Raw genomic sequence first — 24,821 nt, 5'->3', positions numbered from 1 at the left:
TCCCTCCAATCCTTCTGAGAAGTGCTGATTGATAAGGGGCCTAAATGACTTACAAGGATAGGTAAAATTCCTGCTGAATCTTTATCACTGAAGGCGAAGAGGTCTTGTTTTAGTAGTTAAGGCACTTGTAGTCGTGCCTCATTTCATTAGATTATTGCAGCAGCTATGAAGAAGGGAATAGATATTTTCCTTCTTTTATATATGAGAAAATTGAAGTATTGGGAAATTAAGTTGCCCTCGGTATTGTGGAATGGTCCGTTCGTTGCACCTCGTAATCTGCCTGTTTACTTTGTAACAGAGTTCTCCCTATTACTGGTTAAGTTTTATTTCAGAAACCTAATTTTGTTTTGAGGAATCATTCATTAATTGGCTAAGTTTTCTTTAGTGAAAAGATAAAGCAAACCCAGTGGAGAATTAATAGGCTTCTTTATCAGGGTGAGTACAATCCTCTTGTTATTGATACCTTTTCTTCTGAGTATGGTGCATCTTTGCTCCATTCCTTCTCTTTTTTGGTGTTTTCATTCTTCTCTTTTGCATAGGTCTACATCACGCTGACCTGGTGTTCCTGCTAATTCTGTTTCTTTACTTTTTTGTCAGTGAGTGGTTTTATTGTTGCCACTCGACTTCTAAAAAACTCTTTCATTCTGACTTCATTCCTACCGCTGTATTTTAACAACACTATGAATAATACCAATGATCTTATTTTTCCTATATCATAAGATTTCATCTTCTCCTTGAGGCAGTTCTAAGAGTCATTGCCTCATGATTTGTCTAGACTTTGACCACATATACTTCGGCATATGCGGTCCCCTGCTTATGTCTCTCTTCTCTTCTCTTGCTGTAGCATTCCTACTGCTTCTGCCTGACTCTTCTACCTGAAGTACTGATTTTTAGATCTCTACCCTAGCTTTTAACCTGTCTTTAATGACCTCATTTTCAAATAAAAAAATAAATACCTCATTTTCTCTCAACAACTCACACACTAGCCCTATGCTCTTTCCTTGTTGTCCTCTATTCCCAAAATAGAAAACCCTCACTAATAACTCCTTCCTAAAATGTTTTCCCTTTCTAAAATGTCTTCTTCTGGGTCGCCTGGGTGGCTCAGTGGGTTAAGCCTCTGCCTTCCACTTGGGTCATGATCTCAGGGTCCTGGGATCAAGTCCATATCGGGCTCTCCGCTCAGCAAGGAGCCTGCTTCCCCCTCTCTCTCTGCCTGCCTCTCTGCCTACTTGTGATCTCTCTCTGTCAAATAAATAAAAATCTTTAAAATAAATAAATAAATAAATAAATAAATAAATAAAATGTCTTCTTCCCTTTCTTTTTTACTTGGCTAGTTGTTTTCTTTGTTGGTGGTGGTTTTTTAAAGATTTTACTTATTTGTTTGAGAGACAGCACAAGTGGAGGGGTAGAGGAGGAGGGAGAGGATCAAGCAGACTCCCCACTGAGCAGGAAACTCCCATGCAGGGCTCAATCCCAGGACCCTGACATCATGACCTGGGGACCCTTAAGTCAGACACTTAATTGACTGAGCATGCAGGCATCCCTAGTTGTTTATTTCTTTTTTTAATTTTAGTTTTTATTTGAGTATAGTTGATACACAGTCACTTAGCCAGCTCTTTTTGTCCCTCATAACCTGGCCCAATTCTCATTTGCTGGCTAACCTATTGCCTCTGACCTCTCTAATACATAAACTGCTCCCTTCTGTGCCTCCTAATTCACCTGGTGTTTGCTCATCACCTCACTTAAAATTATCTTGTCTTTGCAGCTGAAGTCAGTGGTCTGGAAGGCAGCAACTGTGTGTGACACTTTATTTGTACCTGATACAGAATTTGTTGGGCCTCAAGTAGATGTGAATTAATGATTTTCAATAAAGTTATTGTTTGATGCCGATTTCTTTTTTCATTGATGTGTAATTGACATAACATCATGTTAGTTTCAGTTTATATACTGTAATGATTTAACGTTTATGTATATCAAAATGGCCACCATAATTAGTCCGGTTAACATCTGTTATCATGCATAGTTACAAATTCTTTTTTCTTGCAATGAAAACCTTTAAGAGCTACTGTCTTATCAACTTTTGATGCAATATGCAATACAGTATTAACTGTAGTCACCTTGCTGTTCATTACTTTAATAAATTATTTTTTTATCCTAGTTTTTAAGCTCAGATTATCATCTGAAATATTTGAGATATTTGAAGGTTGTGGGTTTTTTTCCTTCTTCCTCCCTCCCTCCATCTGTCTTTATTCTTCCTTTTCCTTCTCTCCTTTCTTTCTTTCTTCCTAGAGAAGGAGAGAAAGAGAGTGCAGGTGCATTTTCAGAGGGAGAGGGAGAGAGAAACTCAAGTTAGACTCCCCGCTGAGTGTAGAGCCCAACATGGAGCTCCCTCCCAGGACCCTGAGGTCATGACAAGAGCTGGCTACTTAGTGACTGAGCCACCCATGCACCCCCAAGGTTGTTTTTTCTTCCCTCTTGATATAAAGCACAGATTGTTTTAGATCTCACCAATACTATCAATTGATCGAGGCAATTGAGAGAAGTTTGGTGACTTTGCCCACCCCAAGAAACTTAATTTTTTTTTTTTAATAAAAGCAGTGCTAACTCATTGCTGAAGAAACCTGACTATATAATTTTTTAAAGATTTAAATGGATTTATTTACTATCTACTTCCTAGAGAAAACTATTAACATATTGACATGTATTCTAAAAATCCTTATATTCAGATACTTATATTTTAGGGATCAAATAAAACATTTTATAGGCCTTTTCAGTTATATCATGGTTTCATGGATTTTTGTAACTTCATATTTTACTGAGACATAATTTACATTTAGTAAGCTTTACTATTTGGTGTATAAATCTGCAACTCTTGAACACACATAGGCATGTAACAACCACCACAATCAACATATGGTATGTTTTTATCAGACCCCAGAAATTTCCTTGTGCTACTTTATATCCATCTTCTCCCTGCATGCCCACCTCTAGCAGTCACTAATCTGTTTGTCCTAATAGCACTGCTTTTCCCAAAATACCAAATAAATGGAATCATTTTGAATGTAGCTTCTTTCACTTGGCACATTCCATTTGTAGTCATGTATGACTGATTACTTTTTTATTACCTGTTAGTATTCCATTGTTCCGGATACACCATAGAAGTTTATCCATTCACAGGAGAAAGAGTTTTCAGGTTTTGGCAATTATGAATAAAAGTGCTGTAATCATTGTATAGGATTTGTGTAAATGTAAGGTTTTGTCTCTTGAGGTAAAATTGTAGCTATGACATCTGTGAATTTTCTAGTAAGTATAGGTTTAACTTTATCAGAAAATGCCAAACTGTTTGCCAGGGTGGACAGTTTTGCATTTCCGGCAGCAAGGCACAAGAATCCCAGTTATTCCACTTCTTCGTCAGCACTTGTTACTTTGTGCTTTACAAATTTAACCGTTCTAACGCATATGTGTGGTAGCATCTCATTGTTTTAATTTGTGTTTCCAAATGAATAATATATTCAATAAACAAAACTTTTCTTGTGCTTATTTGCCATTCTTGTATCTTTGGTAAAATTTCTCTTCTTTTACCCTGTTTCATTGGCTGGTGGTTCGATTTTTGAGAGTTCTGTGTATATTCTGAATACAAATCTTTTATCAGATGTGTGTTTTGCAAAAATTTTCTTCCAGCCCGTGGTTTGTCTTCTCGTTCTCTTAAGAGTATCTTTGCAGAAATGAAGTTTTCAACTTTGATCATGTTGAATTTATCAACTTCTGCATTTATAGGTTTGCGCTTTTGTCATATCTAAAAAATCTTTGCATAACGCAAAAATATAAAAATTTTCTCCTTTCATATCTTCTAAAGGTTTACAGTTTTAGGTTTTACATATATGTTTGTGATTCGGTTTTAATTAATTTATTTCATGGAGGATATGGATCAAGGTTCTTTTTTTCTTTTCTTTTTCTTATGTATATCCAGTTGTTCCAGCACCATTTGTTGGAAGGATTATCCTTTTTCTTAGGTGCCTGGGTGACTCAGTTGGTTAAGCGTCTGTCTTCAGTTCAGGTCATGATCTCAGGGTCCTGGGATGGAGCCCTGTGCCAGGCTCTTCCCTACAGCTTGTGCTCTCTCTCTCTTTTGCTCTGCTTTTCACTCCCTCTCAAATAAATAAAATCTTTTTAAAAAAAAAATCATTTTTTCATTCAGTTTTCTTTGTACCGTTGTTGAAAATTGGTTCATCATATTTGTGTGAATCTAGTTCTAGACTTATATTCTGTCCCAGTGATCTATGTGTCAGTCCCCTGGCCAATATCACAGTGTCTTTGTAGAGTAAATATTGAAAATAGGTTGTATGAGTCCTCCAACTTTGTTATTTTTCAAAATCACTTAGGCTGTTCTCGCTTTTTTTCCCCCCTTGTCTTTTCACATAAGTTGTTGAATCAGCTTCTTGATTTTTGTCTAAAAGCTCCAAAACCCTACTAGGATTTTTATTTTGATTGTTTTAAATCTATAGATCAGTTTAGAGAAAATTGACAGCTTAATAATAATGAATCTTCTAATACAGGCATATGACATAGGTCTCTTTATTTAGGTCTTCCTTTTTTTCTTTCATTAGTGATTCATGGTTTTTATCATATAGCTCTTATAGACCTTTTGTTAGATTCTTAACTAAGTATTTCATGGTTTTTGGTGCTATTGTAAATAGTACTTTTAAAATATGTAATTTCTAGTTTGTTCCTAATATATAGAAATAAAATTGATACTTGTATGTTGACTTATATTCTGCAATGTTGTTAGACTTATTTATTAGTTCTAGTATCTCTTTGTAGATTCCTTATGATTTTCTACATAATCATATCATTAACGAATAGAGAGTTTTATTTCTTCCTTTATAATCTATACAGGTTGTAGTTCTTTTTCTTTGCTTTTTTGCACTGACTAGGACCTCCAGTATGGCTTTGAATAGGATGGTAAGAATGGACATTCTTGCCTTGTTCCTATTCTTAGAGGGAAATTACCATTAAGTAGAGTTATGTATGCTTTTTTTCCTAGTTGAGGAAGTTCTCTTCTGTTTTTAATTTGATGAGAGTTTAAAATACCTCCTGCTACCTCCTACCTATTATATCATAATTTAGACAGATTTTCTATTTTAGGACATTTAAGTTATTTGCTATAAAGGGGTAGTGATGAAAGTTATTGTGGCTAAAATCTTTTGTACCTATCCTTAAATATGAATAAGTTTCTAAAAGTCTAATAGTTGTTTTGAAAGATACATCATAAAGGTGCCTTGGTGGCTCAGTCTGTTAATCATCTGCCTTCAGCTCAGGTCATGATCTCAGGGTCCTGGGATGGAGTCCCTCATCAGGCTCCCTGCTTAGCAGAGTCTGCTTCTCCCTCTTGCTCTACCCCTGGCTCCTCCCTGCTCATTCTCTCTTGTTCTCTCTCTCTCAAATAAAAATAAAAAATAAAAATCTTAAAAACAAAAAAACAAAAGATACGTCATAGTTTTAAAGCTTTCAATACACCTTGCCAGATTGCCTTGAGAAATGTACCAGATGATACTCTTGCCAGTGAATATACCTAGTTCCTAGAATTCTCATCAGTTATGGAAGAGAAGTGATATAATGGTTTGATGTTTGTTAAAATAGATTTAATTATTTCTGTTATGAGTTCACAATCCTTGTTAATTTAGAAAGTTGAACTTACAAATTATAAACAAAATATTAATCCTTACAGAAAGAATCATCCTGTCACAGTTACTATAACACTGTTTTCTTTTTTTGTGGCCCCTCTAGGAACTTTTTAGAAAAGTTCGAAGTATCTTAAATAAACTGACACCACAGATGTTCAACCAACTGATGAAGCAAGTGTCAGGACTTACTGTTGACACAGAGGAGCGGCTGAAGGGAGTCATTGACCTGGTCTTTGAGAAGGCTATCGATGAGCCCAGTTTCTCTGTGGCTTATGCAAACATGTGTCGATGTCTAGTAACGGTAAGAAGAGAGGAAGGAGTAAAACCAGAAATCTCCAAGAGGTATATTCTCCCCTCACTACACATTCTTCCCAGAAGTGTTATTGGGGCAACATAAAGGGGAGAATATATTTTTAGCACTTTTTAATATAATATTCTCAATGTATAAAAAGAATCTTGTTTTATTAAAATATATCCTCACCTCTGGAGGGGATATGGAAATAGACTGAAATAGGCCTGATATGTTCCCACCCAGTGTGAGCAATACTGAATAAGTTTTAAATTAGTAATGTGAAATTATTGGCCTGAGCAACCTACCTCTCCTGTTGTCTCTTATAAAGTGAATGCTTACATTCACATTTCATTCAAAACTGAAAATATATTGGTTCTCATTTGAGCCTTGGTGAAATGAAAAGATAGTTATGGTCATAAAAGTTTCAAAAGTGATCATTTCATCTCTTAGAAATTATTAGATTTCTTTCTCTTTACATTGTCCACAGCCATTTAATCTATCTCTACAGCCTGTCAAATCTAGGGCAAGACAGAATGGGAGACCAAAGAGCTTCTGGTTAGTGTTCATTGTCCTCTGTTCTGCAGTCAGAACACTGCCATGTACCATCTGTGTTTTCTCTGCCTGTTACTGTTACCCAGGTACTTGCGTCAGAAACGTGTGTCCTTTAACATTTGGGGTTTTTTTCTTATCACAATTCATTGTCATTTGCCTTGTTATAAAAGTGCAGAATTCTGTCATTCTCCCAGTATTTTTGAGTTCCTGTGTCAAAGATAGGTAAGTCTGTTGTGACCTGGAAAGTTTACTTCTTCTGTCTTTAAGGAATTTAAAATTCGTATTGAAAAAAAAAAAAAAAAAAAACCACAAACCCAAAACTTAGCATTTAACAAAATGATCACTTAGAGCATATTCTGTGAAATTGCAATATGTTGATGCTTGAATGGATGTTCTAGACCTAAAAACCAAGTAGAACAAAAAAGAAATGACTATGTTATTGGTAGAGTGACAGACTGCTTCTGTGAAGCAGGTGGCATTCAGGGTGGGCCAGAGAGGGTTGGCGGTTGTGGGGGGGGAACAAGTGTAGAGCAGCAAAAGCTCATGTCTGAGGCAGTGCATGCAACACATTAGTCATAGATACGGGCCTTTCGTCTCACAGTTCTGGCTTTAAATTCTAAGTTTAAAATTTTAAGTTCCTACTCTGCAAGCTGCTAACTCAATAATAAACTTCATAATAAATTATAATGAATTGTTACGAACTTTGTAACTTCATAAAATTACATTACCTCATTTTTTAATCATAAGATTAAGCCACACAATTTGAGGCTATTACAATGATAACATTAATTTACTAATAATATAATTTAATGAGATTGTTTATGTAAAGTTCCTAGCTCAGTATTTGACCTTTATCATCCCTAAATAATTCAGAATTATATTGGTGGTGGAAAAGATTGCAAAGGTCTTGAAATGCTGGCTGGATGAGGACGATTGTGATAACAGAAACTATCTATTTAGCTTCTACTAGGTTGCATTACGGGTAGATTCTTTACATATATTCTTGTTAATAGCTATTATAACCCTGGAAGTTTAGTATTATTAGCCCCACTTTACTGAACAAGAAGCTGAAACTTAAAAAAGGGTAAGTAACTTGCTTAAGGTCACATAACTAGTAAGTGGCAATGCTAGATTCCAAGTCTAGGATTCTTGAGCCACTTGCCATATTTCTTTCTAATGTACCATACCGTAGGTATCTGAAGGCAGAGTAATTTTCCATCTCATGCTTCTCATTTTCCTTGTGGCAGGTGGCAACCATGCCATCTTGTAGCCACTCATTAGAACTAGGACTAGATCCCAGATCTCCTGGCTTATACTTTAGTGCTTTTTACTAATTTTAGATTTAATCCTACAGGCAGTGAAGGATTATTAATTATTTTTATTTGTTTGTTTTTAAGATTTTGTTTATTTGAGAAAGAGAGCACGAGAGAGTGGGGGAGGGGCAGAGGGAGAGAGAGAATCTCAAGCAGACTCCCTATGAAGACGGGAGCCACATGTGGAGCTCGATCCCACAACTCCAAGAACACAACCTGAACCAAAATCAAGAGTCACTTAAGGACACTTAACCAACTGAACCACGCAGGTGCCCATGTTAATGTTTTTTAATAGAAGAGTGTCTTTGATGAAAATGGACTTTGGAAAGGCAATAATAGAAGGTAGATTAAAATACAATTATAGATAAACCAACCACTTATGTGAATTTTGTTATGATTCAGCCCTTTTTAAATGAGATTGATTAAACTTTACTAGATTATTTTAAATTACAGAATAACCTTTTGGAGTAAGTACAGCAGTATAAGGGGTATTCAGAGAGAAAGCTACTGCTGTTCTTTGAGCCCCATCCAGTTACACCCCCCTTTGTGAATGGTTTATATCTGTACTTCCACAATTTTATTTATATTCATAAAAGTATATAAACACATATACATACGTATAAAGAGAATACTTTTGGTTTTGTAGTAGTTAAGTTCTATCATGTATGTATTTTTTTGCAGTTTACTTTGTTTTCACTTAATATGTTTTGGGCATATCCCTACGTCACTACAGAGATTTTACTCCTATTTTTTTAGTAGTTGCATAATATCTGAAGATATATATATACACATACATGCACCATAGTTTCCCCAGCCTTTTCTCTCTCTCCCCCTCCTCTTTTTCTTCCATGTTGTTTCTCCTTTTTTGGTTTTTGTAGGTTTTCTTGGAACCACAGGCAACACTCCAATAAACACCAAAGTCTACTTCCTTTATTTACATGTTGAGGATTTACTTTTTTAGTATAAATTACCCCAGAGTTATATACCAAACGATAAAAGTTTTTAAACTTTTTTAATTGAAGTATAACAGACAGATATACATGCTATTGGGGAAAAGAAAAATTCCTAATTTGTTGCTTTTGTCAAATGTAGTGATACAGTTTCTTTCTTTCTTTTTTTTTTTTTAAAGATTTTATTTATTTATTTGACAGAGAGAGAAATCACAAGTAGGCAGAGAGGTGGACAGAGAGAAAAGGGGAAGCAGGCTCCCCGCTGAGCAGAGAGCCCGATGCGGGGCTTGATCCCAGGACTCTGAGATCATGACCTGAGCCAAAGGCAGAGCCTTAACCCACTGAGTCACCCAGGCACCCCTATGATACAGTTTCTTCATGGCTGATCTTAAGCCAATTAACAGTTTGACAGTAGTTCACAAAATATCAACTGAATAGTTGGCTCCCATGATCCAGTATGAGCTAGCTTTAGCACACCATTACAACATGCATACAGAAGGTTATACAGATCATTAGTGTACAGCTCAGTGTATATCAGTGAAGGGAGCATGCCTACCACCCTGGTCAGTAAATAAAACTATACTGTTCCTTATTCCTTAAAAGTAACCACTGTCATGGCTTCTAGGACTTTTGAGGTACTGAGGGCTTAGAATGAAAGGGGGCAATGGAAATAGAGTCATCATTGGTTCCTACTATGTAGGAAATACAAAAATCAAACAGTCATGGGAATAATGAAAATCCAAATAAGAAAAGCTAATCTTTTAGGAGAAAATTGAGACTATCGTCATGAATGTTGGGGAAATTTTTGTTTAGCAAGATTAAGATTCAAAGTGAATAACAGAAAGCTATCAAAACTTGACTATTAAAATTTACAATCCTTGGTGTGTAGCAAATGATACCATAAATAAAAAGATAAAGCCACAGCATGGCAGAATCTATTTGGAATACGTAATAATTGATAAAGTATTAAAATCCGAATTAAGGAGAAAAGTCAGTAAGAAAACAGCCCAGTTAAATGGGCAATTTGTAGAAATAAAAATCTGTTAGCTGATTAATTTAAAAAGATATTCAGTGTTATTCATGATTAGGAAATAATAAACCGCAATTCTATAGATAGAAGTCACACTTGTTAGAGTAGGGGAAAAAATGAAGTCATTTTAATACAGTCACTTTGATGAGTAATTAACCAATAACGTTGAAGATGTTCATATACTATTCCTCAGGAATTTTACTTCTTGGTATATACCCCACAGAAATTACCAGATGAATACAAGGAATCATTTTTAAGAATGTTAATTTTTTGTATTGGTTTTAATAGTGAATAATAGGAAACAAATGAAATAAGCCTAAAGAAGACAATAGGTATACCACAATTTATTTTGTCATTGGATTTGAATAGTAATATATATACAGCAGTTAAAATTAATGAAGTAATACTAAATGTGTTAGGGTTAATCAACCTCAAAAATAGTACTGAATAACAGTATAACATCATTTAATAATATTTATAATATGCAAAATAAAATTATTGTTTATACTAAATATACATATAATAAAATTAGACCATTTGGAAATACTAAACATCAGATTCAAGGTAAGAGATAAAAACTCTTTAGATTAAGGACAAGTACACAGGAGTAAGTATTACAGCTTCTAGTTTTGACAAGTTAGGTGAACCAGACCACCCATTCCATGGATAACAATTAGAAAAATTGGCTACAATAATCTTTAAAATCTTGAATGTATCAGAGAGCTAAAAGACAGTAAAGAATTACTAAGGTTAAGATCTTTGAAAAGGCAGAAATCCAAAGAAAAGTGACACATTTAGTAAAACTTCCCCCTAGAAGAGGCAACTAAAACGTCTTGAAAAACTTGTTTTTCAAAAATTCATTGGACTAAGGGATAGAATTTGGGAACAGTGTTTACCAAAAGAGTGGTGGAAGAGGCTCTGGAGCTTGACTCATATTTTAGGTTGAGATCCCAAAGGACTGCATGCTTGAAACACGGATGAATCAGAAATTGACCTGCTCTCACAGGGACTGGGTGTAGCTCAACATCAGATAATCTCAATCCTTGAACTTGTATTGTAGTGATTTCCGAATATGTTAGTGCCTGCTAGGTGCCTGGAAGAAGCAAACACAAATTCTTTTTAAAACTATCATATTAAAAAAAAACAAAAACTGTCATATTAGTCTTCAGATTATTTCTTTTTTTTTTTTTTAAGATTTTATTTATTCATTTGACAGACAGAGATGACAAGCAGGCAGAGAGGCAGGCAGAGAGAGAGGGGAGAAGCAGGCTCCCTGCTGAGCAGAGAGCCCAATGCGGGGCTCGATCCCAGGACCCTGAGATCATGACCTGAGCCGAAGGCAGAGGCTTTAACCCACTGAGCCACCCAGGCGCCCCTTCAGATTATTTCTGAACAATTTTTCAAATAAAATGTGCAGCACATAGTTAGAAACAGTAAGTCACACAAGGGAAAAAGAATCACCATGAATGGGAAACAGCAATAAGCAAATTTCCCACAGGCACTCCAGATATTGGCTTTTATCAGGCACAAACATCATATAACTGTATTATGTTCAAGGTAATAAAGGGTAGCTGAAATTTTTAACAGAGAAAGAAAAAGTATCAAAAGAACGAAATAGAAATCCTAGAACTTAATATATAATAAAATTCAGAACTTAATGGATTGGCTTAATAGCCAATTAGATACAGATGAAATAAAGAATTAGGAAGTAGAAGATGTGTCTGCAGAATCCATAAGAAGCAGATAGACCAAAAAATAAAGATACAAAAGGGAGGGTAAATAATGAGTAAGATTCCATAAGGTCAAACTTTGCTTTAATTGGAGTCCCAAGAGGAGAGAGGAGGAAGTGGGAAGAAAGCGATGCTTGAAGAGAGTGGCTGAGAAATTTTTCATAAGTACTAAGATGTTAAAACCATAGGCTGAAACAATTTCCTACAAATCCCAGTCATAAATAATAGTAAAAAAAAGTGAAAATGAAGGAAAATGTTTAGACTGGTCATATAGTAAAGGCTTACACTTAAAAAATAGAAAGAAACCAGAATGGGGAGGAGATATTAAAAAGAACAATAATTTGTTAGTAGATTTCTTAGGACCCAAATGTCACTGTGTACCAAAAAAAGATTGGTAAACTGAACTACATTAAAATTTGCATATTTTTCCTCAAAAGATGTCATTAAGGGAGTAAAAATGCAGATCGTGTATTAAGAAAAGATAATTGCAACACAAAATCCAATGAAGGGTCTATATCAGATTTTTTGTCAAGCTAAAAGAAATCGAGAATAACTCAGTGTTTTAAACAGACAATAAACTTACACCTACAATTCACCAAAGAGGTCATCCAAATGACCAACAAAATGATGACATTAACCAGCTAGGTATAAAACTTTACATTAACTCCAGACTGCTTAACTTACCAGGATTTGACAAGTATGTGAAGCAAGAACTCAAGCATTGCTAGTGGGAAGATAAAGTGGTGAGGGCCACTTTGGAGACAAGCTTGGCTGTAAAAGCTAAAGTTGGGGGTGCCTGGGTGTCTCAGTTAGATAAACATCTGAGTCTTGATCTCTACTCAGGTCCTGATCTCAGGGTCATTAGTTTGGGCCTTGCACCGGGCTCCACACTGGTTATGGAACCTACTTAAAAAACAAGAAGGAAAGAAAGAAAAGAAGGCTGAAATTATTTTTTGCTATAATAAGCATTTCCATTCTTAAGTGTGTACCCAACTGATAAACCTACATTTCTTACATACCAGGCAACATATGCAAAAATGTTAGTAGCATTTTTTGTAACAGATGAATAAATAAAAATATTGTAAAAACAAGCAAACAAACAAAACCAACACCCCAAAAAAGACTTTGAGCATAAAATAAACTCAAGTTGTTATTCTTCTGTTCATGCATTACCCACTTACAACATATGTCTGAGAGTCTGTGTTGTGTCAGGAACCATTCTAGGCATTGGGAATTTATTTAGCAGTGAAAAAAACAAAACAACAAAAAAGCAGAAAAAATACCAGCCCTTAGGAGTTTACATGCTCATGGGGTTCATGAGATGTGGATTTTGATTTGAATTATGATTAAACAAGAGCCCAGCAGTTTGAAATTGCCAACAATCCAACTAAAATTTTTATTTAACTTAACTCCAAATTTAGATACAGGACAACATTCTCTCTTGTCCAGTCTACTCTGTTAGCCATTCAATTCGATTGTCATCCTCCTAAGAGAAGTACTGAATTCTAGTTAAATGCTTTGCATTTTATAAAGGGGGGCTTTGTTTGTACTTTTTATCTGCGCTGTGGCAGGCATGCATGCCTCATCTATAAAGGGAGGAACTCAAGGCAGATTTTTGAGTATTCTGTGTCCTGTTATGCCATATCCAGAGATTTCATTGTTGCCACTCCTCAAGTGCTTTAAGTGTAAACCATGCAAAGAATGGGAGGGTTGAGTACAGGAAGAGACGTTGAAAGAATGAAGGAGACACACTTAATCTCATCAGAAATAAAGCCTAGGGGGTGCCTGGGCGGTTCAATGGGTTAAGCCTCTGCCTTCTGCTCAGGTCATGATCTCGGGGTCCTGGGCAGGAGCCCTGCATTGGGCGCTCTGCTCGGCAAGGAGCCTGCTTACTCTCGCCCCCCACCGCCTCTCTGCCTACTTGTGATCTGTCTGTCAAATGAATAAATAAAAGTTAAAAAAAAAAAGAAGAAACAAAGAAAGCCTAGAAGTATAGGGGCGCCTGGGTGGCTGAGTCAATTAGGCACCTGCCTTCGGCTCGGGTCATGATCCTAGGGTCCTGAGATTGAGTGTCCCCCCCTCCCCCCTGCATCGGGCTCCCTGCTTGGTGGGAAGCCTGCTTCTCCCTCTCCCACTCCCCTTGCTTGTGTTCCCTCTCTTGCTGTGTCTCTGTCAAAAAAATAACTCTTTAAAAAAGGAAGCAGCAGCAGCTTTGAAGTACAGACCAGGAAAGTCAACTTTGGGCAACAGCAAGTGGCTAGAGTCAACTGGAAGAGGAGGGATGTTCAACTCACCTGATGAAATATGCAAAATACTTTAAAGAAACATTGAGAAGAAATGACTTACCCTATCATAACTCCATTTTAAATCTTGTGGGCATCTCTCAGAACTCCATACCGCTTCAGATGTGTCTAACCAGAGATACAGTTGAATTCATGTGTTTGTAGTACATTCAGAGTATGTGTGTTCATTCAGTTTTAATAGGTAATTTTGCTAAGGTCAGGACATAACTACTGACAGAGAGGAGTATGTCACCATGGACTCAGGAGTGACAGTTGGACAACTGATTTATTACTGTTCACTTCACATGTTAGAGGTAGCTTGGAGGTGCCACTTCATTACACCAGTCATTCCAAATACTTTACCTCATACTAGAACATGCTTCAGGAGCAAAATGGCCGTGGATTCCCACTAGCACTGCTTATGTTCTGAGACAGCTTGGAAAATCGGGAGCTCGCTAAGCATGGTCAGGGCTGGTCCTTTCATAGTCTCGTCTCTTATTTGACTATCATAATTAACACGTAGCTGGCAACCCTTGCTCTTTTTAGGAATAAGAAGGATATACTGTCAACACTAGCAAATATATCAACAGTACAGGCCCTTTTACTTAAAGAAAATGACTACCTACTGTTGACAACATTCATATCCAAGATTGCTGGGTGACTGATATGTGGACAGATCTCATCCCAATATGAGATGATACACGGTGTGATTAGTTTACGGTGTAATATGTTACACTGTTAGTTTACAGTTGTGTAAAAATGAAAAGCCAGCTTCTCTCCAGTGTATCTAGGTTGCCGAACAACCTTACTGAACTATTCCCCCTGACTCCCTTACTTCCTGGGAAACTATCTCAGACAACCCATTTATTTTTTTTTTAATATTTTATTTATTCATTTGACAGAGCCCGATGTAGGGCTCGATCCCAGGACCCTGAGATCATGACCTGAGCTGAAAGCAGAGGCTTAACCCACTGAGCCACCCAGGGGCCCCCAGACAACCCATTTAAAACATGTCTTAGTTTTGATTGTGGACTCCTGCTTAAAGAAAATTAAAGTTGTCACTGTAGCACATCACCTTTTTTTTTTTTTTTCGCTCTTTTCCATGATCACACTTGCAAATATCTACCTTGTTCATTGTTACGGACTATATGTTTTTGTCCCCCACCCCCAGTTCATATGTTGAAGCCCTAACCCTTCGTCTGCTGGCATCAATAAGTGGGGCCTTTGGAAGGTAATTAGGTTAGATGAGGTCCTAATGGTATAGTCTCCATGGTGAGATTAGTGCCTTATAAGAGGAAGAGACTCAAGAGCTTCTTCTGACCACCACTTGAGGATACAGGAGAAAGCCATAAGGAAAAGGGTGGCCACCAAGAACTCAATCTGCTAACACCTTAGTCTTGGACTGAGAGACTGGGAGAAATAAATGTCTGTTGTTTAAGCCACAATTTTATGGTAGTTAGTATAGCAGCCCTTGCAGACCAAGACATCCACTCATCATGTCTCTTCTAACTAAACAATTTCACTGGGTCTCCTGAGCAGTCAATGTCCAGCAGACAACACAGGCTGACTTACTGATGTCATAATCCTGTTGAATTTATCATCTCAAGAACAAAAATATTACCACGCATCACCATTCTCAGAGAGTATGTTCTCACTGGCCTATTTCCATATTTCCACTACCCTGTTCATCATCCCAAGAACATTAAAACCATGTTCCAAAACAAGTCCTTAGGAGGTTGTGTAGCTAGGCACTCATTCATTTGAAGATATGTGTACTTGCAGATCTGTGACCATTCTGGTGATTATTTAATATTAATATTTCCATTTGATTATATCTAAAAAGCCTCTCTACAGTCATGTTTTTTTATGACTTGTACATGGGAAATCTCCCCTGATCATTTTGGTAGAGCAGGTATTCCTATTTCTTGCCATTTATGGTTTTCTTCCTAATTGTTTAGTGAGTAGACTTGGCTCACATGTTTTTTTTGACACCCATGTTATAATTTAGATTACTCTTTTATTTTTAATCATAAACATGTCAGATGCAGCTCTAAGTATATAAATAGAGCTATATTAGCTTATTAAACTCTTGGTGATGTGCCAGCCGCTATCATTTGCATTATTTAAACTAACCTCATGTAATTCTTCCAGCAGTCCTAAAAGACAGATGTTATTATTCCCATTTTAGAAAGAAATAAAGGTTTGGTGAAACTGAGTAACTTGGCCAAAGTCAGCTGGCAGAGCAGGGATTAGTTTCTGTTTCAACAGCTATTTTATAATTCAGTCTATAGTCATTAGAATGTCTCCTTTTGCAGATGAAGAGACTAAAACCCAATGTTCAGTGTTTCAAACATCCCGTCCTTCTTCTCTGTGACTTACAAAGTGCTTCACTAAATCTATTTCATTGGATGCTCAAAGTGGCATTGTAGGTTAGATTTGGGTATTGTGTCTCCCTTATTCTGGAGGATGAAATGGAAACTTGGGTTGAAAGAATTGCCTTTGTTTAAAAGTAAGTAAGCTTATCTTCCATTCCTTAATCCAACACTTTGAACATAGCCTTCCCTGTATAAAAAGTCTAAAAGGGGGGCGCCTGAGTGGCTCAGTGGGTTAAAGCCTCTGCCTTCGGCTCAGGTCGTGATCTCAGGGTCAAGGGATCGAGCCCCACTTTGGGCTCTCTGCTCAGCGGGGAGCCTGCTTCCCTTTTTCTCTCTGCTTGCCTCTCTGCCTACTTGTAATCTCTGTCACATAAATAAATAAAATCTTAAAAAAAAATAAAGTCTAAAAGGCATAGTTTTTTATATCCTTTGTGTAGGAAAAGCTCTCCCTTACCTTGCATCATTTCTACTTGTTCACTGTAAAGCAAAGTGTCATAAGTTGTATTTATTTAATCTTTTTGATTCATTTTAATTCTGGTCCCTCTCCTCATGAGAGCGTGGCTTGGATTTTCATACTGTTGTCCACAGTCTTTCCATTGCCTGCACATTACAATCCATAATACAAGAAACATCTCTTTTTAGGGCTGATAAGATTGTGGCTCAGCCGATTTTTATCTTACCGATTATGTCTATAGTATTAATGTAGGTGATGCAGGTAAATATGCCAAGAAGCTGGATAGAACTTTTTGGCTGGTTTTGTTCTGATGATTTTTAAGAGTTTTAGTTTGTTTTGGAACCTAATATCATGTTGTTGGTCTATTATATACCACCTTGCTCATGGATATGCTTTCTGGTTCTCTTTTGTGGTATGTTGTTTTATGTTCTGGGTCCTAAGTAGAGTCAACTTTTGGCTTTTCCTTTGGAAAGCCCTTGCTTTCATGTAGCATTTCTTTCTTGAAGGCTGATGAAATGCCTGCCTGCCTTTGCAGTCGTGGAGTAGGCCTGACTATGCAGTTATCTGTGGTCACTTGAATTTGTTTGGCTTGAATTTGGTGACATGTTAGTTTTTTATGCTTACTAAAAAAAAAAAAAAATATTTGGTGATCTTACCCTCTTCCTGAGTTAGTATTTCCAGCTGAAAACAATGTGTAATGAAACGCTTGCTCTCTTTGTTGATTAGAACTGGACTTCTTGGGGCACTTGGCTGATCTCAGGGTTGTGAGTTCGAGCCCCACGATGATTGTAGAAGTTATCTAAAAATAAAATGTTTAGGGGCACCTGAGTGCCCCAGTGGGTTGGGCCTCTGCCTTCGGCTCAGGTCATGATCTCAGGGTCTTGGGATCGAGCCCCACATCGGGCTCTCTTCTCAGGGGGGAGCCTGATGCCCACCCCCGCCTGCCTCTCTGCCTACTTGTGATCTCTCTCTCTCTCTCTCTCTGTCAAATAAATAAAAATCTAAAAATAAATAAATAAATGAATAAATAAATAAAATGTTTAAAAAAGCACTGGACTGTTAAATGGTCTTTCATGTGTCGTAGCGCATCTGTTGGAGAGTGTGTCCATCAGTTCTAGCACAAATCCAGTATAGCATCGTAGTCTTCAATTTTCAAGAAGTTTCTCTAGCCATTTGACCTTAATTAGCAACTGTCCAAGTTCATTCTGGTTGATAACATTAACTCTTTTGTGAGTGTAAATACAATGCATTCTGTTTTTCTACAAAGTTCTCCCATTAAACCTTGGGCAAAGACCATGCATTTCAGAACTTTTGAGAGCCATTTTGGGATTCCAGAAAAAACATTTTGCTGTGTTACACAGTAGCTGTTCAGAGTGGTGCTTAGGGAGGTTGCATTTGTAAAATGGTGCATTTTAGCCAATCAGTGCACCAGTCCACTTTCTTATAAGAATGTCTCTGTGTTTGGTTACACATAACCTTGAAGATAAGAGCTATTGCTGTTACTAGAAAGCAGTTCTGAGACTCGAACAGAAACCTTGTAAGCATCTTGCCTCCACATGGTCTACCCCCTCCAGTCTGGGTCTCCCTGTGTATGAAAAAAATGTTTCACAGGTGGCCATTTTTTAGACTGAACTTTCAGAAAACTAGTTTTTTCTTTGGGCACAGAAGAAATAATCAGTAAACATAGTGCATTGATAGTCAAGGTAAGTTCCAGCATCACATTGTTAATGACATTTCCCCAAGGACAGGATATCTCAAAAATCATCAAATTTGTCCTCCCCACCCCTCTTCTGCTTTTTTCTAGAGTAAGGATCCCCACCCACAACTGTTTTCCTATGGCCATGCTTTATGTCATTTCTGTCTGTTCCTTTAAACCAGAATGCCTGCAATGGTAGTAAAAAAACAAAGGTAAAACCCTATAGAGTTACAAAGGTCTTAGATAAGGACAGAGCTGTAGTTGTCACAGTAAGACATGGATTTCAAAGTCAGCTAGAGGCACAACCAACCATAAAGATAGAGTACATTTATATGAAAGGAATGTATATCTTTTCTGTATAAAATTACAGACCTCTTACCACTAAAACATGAACTGCCTGAAACTAAATTGTGTACCTCTTGTAAAAGGTTACCTGTAGTTCATTCAGCGTTACCTATAGTTAAGTAAAGACGATAGGTATTTTGAGAGAATCGTCGAATGTTTTAAGTAATCTTGATGCTTTTGCATTTTCCTATATGGATGCAGCTGAAAGTACCCATGGCAGACAAACCTGGTAACACAGTGAATTTCCGGAAGCTGCTACTGAACCGCTGCCAAAAGGAGTTTGAAAAAGATAAAGCAGATGATGATGTCTTTGAGAAGAAGCAGAAAGAACTCGAGGCTGCCAGTGCTGTGAGTATTTGCACAGAAAGACAGTGTGCTTATGCTTTCTGTTAGCGAACAGCATTTTCATGAAGCTGGTTACATCTCCCTATTTCAGTAGATGACTGTGGCTTTTTTCACGTGGAGACATTATACTGACGTTTAGAGGAGTGCTTTGTTCCTTTTAGTGCCATCTGTTAGAGCAGCTCCACCTCCTAAGACAGGAATTCAGAGCCCAGATTTCAGAGGGGTCACTGAGTTCCAGAAATCTTCTGAAATGGATGCAAAGTTTTGGGTGTGGTGCAGTTTTCTAAGGAGTAGGACTACAGTTACTGTCAGATTCTCAGACTATCCCTGACCTCCCACACAGCATAAGACCATGAGTCCAAGTGTATGTTCTTAGCATCTTGTGTGCTGTACAGTTGTCTTCATCAAGCTCCCATTACTCTTCCTTATACAACAGCCAGAGGAGAGGACGAGGCTTCATGATGAACTAGAAGAAGCTAAGGACAAAGCCCGGCGGAGATCCATTGGTAACATCAAGTTTATTGGGGAACTCTTCAAACTCAAGATGCTGACGGAAGCCATCATGCATGACTGTGTGGTGAAACTGCTGAAGAACCATGATGAGGAGTCCCTGGAATGCCTGTGCCGCCTGCTGACCACCATCGGCAGAGACCTGGACTTTGAGAAGGCAAAGGTAAGCACCCCAATCTCAGAAGCACCCAGAGTGGCCTCTGTCAGTTGTGAAAAGAACTGGAACCATCATCAGGAGTGTTCCATCTCACCCCAGCAGTCTAGGCTCCTTCTTTATCTTGTTTTGCCCTTCTCATTGTCAAGTGTTTGGCCAATGAGCTCCTTACCACCTTTCCATCATGGTAAGAAGTGATGACGCCAACTTGTGAACTGTTCAGATTATTTGTCCCTTTTCCTTTTTCTGCATGACCATCTCATGGGTTTGTTTTTGTTTTTTGTTTTTTAAGATTTTTCTTTCTTTATTTGACAGAGATCACAAGTAGGCAGAGAGGCAGGCAGAGGGTGTGGGTGGGGGAGAAGCAGGCTACCCGCTGTGCGGAGAGCCCGATGCGGGGCTCTATCCCAGAGCCCTGAGATCATGACCTGAGCCAAAGGCAGAGGCTTTAACCCACTGAGCCACCCAGGCGCCCCTCACAGGTCATTTTTATGTATAGCAAATTATCGGCAGAAATACAAGGAGAATAGCTACTGTGGGCCAGGACTGAGGGTGTTACAGAAGTGAAAACCTAGGAGTTTTCTTAAGTTTATGCTCAAGTTAACCACAGGGCTATCTAACCATAATATAAGAAATCATTAACAATATTATGACTCAAACATAATGTGGTGATCTCTCCAAATAAGGGGGCAGGAAAATTAGAAATGCTTTGAAGAAATACTATCAGAAATGTTTGATAACATCAGAATCAGCTGGGATTATGTTTGTGACAAAAAATCCCAAATATAGTGGTTTATGCAAGATTAAGGTTTCTCACTCGAGTAAGTAAAGTTCAGAGGTGAGAAATCTGAGGTTGGTTTCGTGGCTCAGGGGTGATAAACAGTTCATTTCCTCCCGCTTAACATTCTGTCATCCCCAAAATATAGCCCTTGTCCTTACATTCTCAACAGAGAAGGTTGGAAAGAGGCAAAGGTCACGGCCACCTCTTTCTTAAGGAAGGTTCCAGGGGCTGCAGCATGACACTTCCATTTTTATTCTGTTTGCCTGTCATGTGACTATAGCCCTTAGAATACATAACCTTTATTTTGGGCATCATATGCTCAGTTAAAAATTCTGCCTCATTATCTTTTGGCTATAAGTTGTATACCTAGCCTTTTTAAAAATTTTATATGATAAAAGTACATTTGAGTTCCTCAGCCAAGAATACTGAATATTTTGTCCCTTGCAGCCACGTATGGACCAGTATTTTAATCAGATGGAGAAAATCGTGAAAGAAAGAAAAACCTCATCTAGGATTCGATTCATGCTTCAGGATGTGATAGACCTAAGGCTGGTAAGTAGAAAAATGTAAGGCAACTACTCCAGTCTTTTTTAAGGAGTTGGAATGGGGAGGATGTCCCAGTATGTGCATGTGTAAAAACGTAATGCTGCAGGAAGGACTTCCAGAACTGAATTGACGCACTTCCATGACAGAGCTGGTGAGAGAATACAAGCACATGTACGTGCCTCTTACATTTCTTCTCTCTGTGCTAATTATGAAACCACACTATTTTTAAAGTCAGCCATTCTGAATTCAAACTGTGTTCAATTAAATTTAGTTTTAGTGTGCTAATCAGGACTCCTCATCTTCAAAATGGTTATATTTAAGTTCCCTGAGCCTTACATATTTATTCTCTAAGACGGGGATGTTGCCTACCTTGCACATGTGTTATAAAGCTTCAGTGATGTGATTATGTAAAGTTCCCAGCTCATAGCAAGTGTTGGTGTTTTTCCTCTGTTGTTTTTCCTGTATATCCTCCTGTTCTGCTGCTGCTGCTTATTTCTCATAAGAGGTGCAGTGTTTATCACTTCCGCCTCTTTTCTCTATTATTTACTGCAGCTGACCCTAAACTAGAGAAAGAGAATGCAGGTTCTAGCTCTTCCCTGCCCTGTACCTAGACCACATAGCACTGGTGATGGTTCTTTATCTTGCTAAAGGTTAAATGTGACCTCACGATTCTTCTTATTACCAAAGCCACTACCAGGTAATCAGAATTTGTGGGCTGATTTGGACCTATTTGCCTCCTTGCGTCTAGGAAATGTAAATAAACATAAAAAACTTATTCACCTGTGCCCTCAATTACTTGTACTTCTATCAGGTGTTGGGATTATGGTTGGGAAGGAAAGGGAGAAGTATAATTGTAATGAGACAAATTGTCTTGTCCTTAATAAGATAATCAAAGGGCAGAGAGGTGGCACTTTGTGCAGGATGTGAGAACTATGATATGGAGGAAGAAAAATGCTAGTTATTCTCGATTTAGAGCCCCCATGGAATGCGATATGAATTAGGTACCAGTAACCCAGATGAAGGCAAGGACAAAGAACCCTGAGCTTTCTTGATTCCCTCTTCTGGCTCCTCCTTACAAATATACAAGATAATTATTTATTTATTTATTTCTAAAGATTGTATATATTTATTTGACAGAGACAGCAAGAAAGGGAACACAAGCAGGGGGAGTGGGAGAGGAAGAAGCAGGCTTCCACTGAACAGGGAGCCTGCCCCATTTGGGGCTCGATCTCAAGACCCTGGGATCATGACCAGAGCCAAAGGCAGATACTCAACGACTAAGCCACCCAGGTGTCCCACAAGATAATTTTTTAAAAATAGATTTGGATCAGTCTTTCACTCTTTTTGTTCATTAGCTATTGGAATACTCAGCATATAATAGTTCAGGGCTGATTGAGACAAATTTAAATTTTTTTAAAGATTTATTTATTTTTTTTTTTAAGATTTAATTTTTTATTTATTTGACAGAGATCACAAGTAGGCAGAGAGTCAGGCAGAGAGAGAGGAGGAAGCAGGCTCCCTGCTGAGCAGAGAGCCCAATGTGGGTCTCGATCCCAGGACCCTGGGATCATGACCTGAGCTAAAGGCAGAGGCTTTAACCCACTGAGCCATCCAGGCGCCGCTAGATTTATTTATTTGAAAGAGATTGAACATGCGGGGATAAGGGGCAGGGGGAGAGGGAAAGAGAATCTCAAGCAGTCTCCCTGCTGAGCATAGAGACTGTTTTGGGGCTTGATCTTACAAACCTGAGATCATGACCCAAACAGAATCAAGAGTCTGTGTTGCTTAACCAACTGAGACTCCCAGCGGCCCCAAGACTAATTCTTTGTCTCTAATCCTAAACTGCACATGGTGCCATCTGTAAGACAGATTAAAAAAGTACTGTAGTACAGATTTTACATATATCTTACACTTTTCCAGGAGTGAGAAGTATAAAATAGATTTTCACAATTTTATTTTGTTCATTTTTTGTTTTCTAGTTGATAATGTTGTTTTCTCCTTTTATAGTGCAACTGGGTATCTCGAAGAGCAGATCAAGGACCTAAAACTATTGAACAGATTCACAAAGAGGCTAAAATAGAAGAACAAGAAGAGCAAAGGAAGGTCCAACAGCTCATGACCAAAGAGAAGAGAAGAACAGGTGAGGGGTGGAGTCCACTGGGGTGTTAGGAAAACTAGGGAGATGAATGACAGATGTTTAAAAATTCTATATTTAGATGTGAAATGATATCAGAAAGAATAAACAAAAAATAGAGTGGTAATTTGTAAGTGAAGCAGTTTCATCTGGAGACTGGTTTTTGAGTAAAACCCAAGAATGCAGGACTCATTGTGGTTTCTTTGACTACTTTAAAGTCCTTAAGCAACAAGACTTTATTGAGCATCTTCTGTATACTCAGAATTGGTGAAGGATATAAAAAGAAGAAGATACAGTTTCTTTTCTCTGAAAGCTTACAGTTTATCTGAGAAGGCAAAACTAAAAAAGGGAACATTTGTCAAGTAGAAGATAATAAAATTATGAAATGTATTCTCAAGATTGTTAAGACTCAAAAAAAAGAAAGAAAGAGAAGAAATAGGGGACAATGGGGAACAAATTATATGACACCACAAGGTAGCAATTAGCCAAAAGCAAAATGTAGAATATTCTATAAACAACCTAGTTTTTTTTTTTTACAAAACAGTAATACCAGTTAAAATAAAACAAAAGCAAAAAACAGAAGGGAAACTGTAGATTAAAAAAATTTAAGAGGCTTGGCAACTGAATGCACTGTGCAGACCTTATCTGGACCATGATTTGAACAAACCAATTGTAAAAACCTATCTTTGAAAGAACTGGAGAAATCTGGATATGTACTATGTATGTGCTATTATGGAATTACTGTTAGTTTTTTTTGTTTTTGGTTTTTTTTTTTTAAAGAATTTATTTATTTGACAGAGCTCACAAGTAGGCAGAGTGAGGAGGAAGCAGGCTCCCCACTAAGCAGAGAGCCCAATGCGGGGCTCGATCCCAGGATCCTGGGATCATGACCTGAGCCGAAGGCAGAGGCTTTAAGCCACTGAGCCACCCAGGCACCCCACTGTTAGTTTTTAAAGTTGGGATAACATCATGGTTATTATCTAAAAATGATACTGTTTTTGGTTACATATGCATACACATGGATAAAATTATGTAATACTTGAATGCTACAGAAAAGAGGAGAAAGGATAGATATAAGGATATTTGCAAATGTTTTAAATTATTGCTGGGTGTTGAGCACATTGTGGTTCATACTATTTTCTTCTATGCTCAAAAATTTCCATAATCAAATTAAAATAAAATCTTCAAATTTCCTCCCAAAAAAAAAAAAAAAAAAGATTGTTAAGACTCAGAGGAAAAGAAGAAAGCAAGCTAGAACACATCTTTATTTTAGGAATGCACCCTTGAACTGAGTCCAGGTGAATGCTAAATATTTGGAATGAAAGGAATAATTTTAGTCATGAAATTAAAATAAATATATATTGTGAAGAGGCACAGACAAGCCTGATTGGAGCAAAATTTAAGTGTTGAGATTCAGTGAGAAAATGTTTGTCTGAAAGAATGGAGCCAGATTAAGAAATTTTGACTTTGTACATGGTAGACATCAAGGAGCCATCAAAAATTTTTAAACAAAGGAATGATGTCATGCTAGTGGTATATAAATAAAACAAGTCTGATCATTTTTACACGATGAATCAGAGGGCATACTGAACTCAGAAATGTTGCATTGCTGAAATCCTGGTAACAATAATTATAAAAGGAAGAAATG

The 24,821-nt window shown here is 37.5% G+C and overlaps 1 protein-coding gene across 18 annotated transcripts in view; it reads left to right on the top strand.

Moving 5' to 3' along the window:
* Window positions 1-24,821, top strand: part of EIF4G3 (eukaryotic translation initiation factor 4 gamma 3) — a 338,175-nt gene that overhangs the window by 264,833 nt on the left and 48,521 nt on the right. For all 18 annotated transcript variants that reach the window (XM_032863666.1, XM_032863668.1, XM_032863667.1 and 15 more), the window contains 5 exons: window positions 5,788-5,985; window positions 18,905-19,051; window positions 19,485-19,721; window positions 20,941-21,045; window positions 23,047-23,179. In XM_032863666.1, the coding sequence (XP_032719557.1) occupies window positions 5,788-5,985; window positions 18,905-19,051; window positions 19,485-19,721; window positions 20,941-21,045; window positions 23,047-23,179 (820 nt within the window). The remainder of the gene's footprint in view (window positions 1-5,787; window positions 5,986-18,904; window positions 19,052-19,484; window positions 19,722-20,940; window positions 21,046-23,046; window positions 23,180-24,821) is intronic.

Source organism: Lontra canadensis, unplaced genomic scaffold (genome assembly GCF_010015895.1).
Source record: "Lontra canadensis isolate GAN:19392208 unplaced genomic scaffold, GSC_riverotter_1.0 scaffold25, whole genome shotgun sequence".
In the NCBI taxonomy this organism is placed as follows: Eukaryota; Metazoa; Chordata; class Mammalia; order Carnivora; family Mustelidae; genus Lontra; species Lontra canadensis.
Note: the sequence above shows the minus strand (reverse complement) of the source record. Positions and strands in the feature narration are given on the sequence as shown.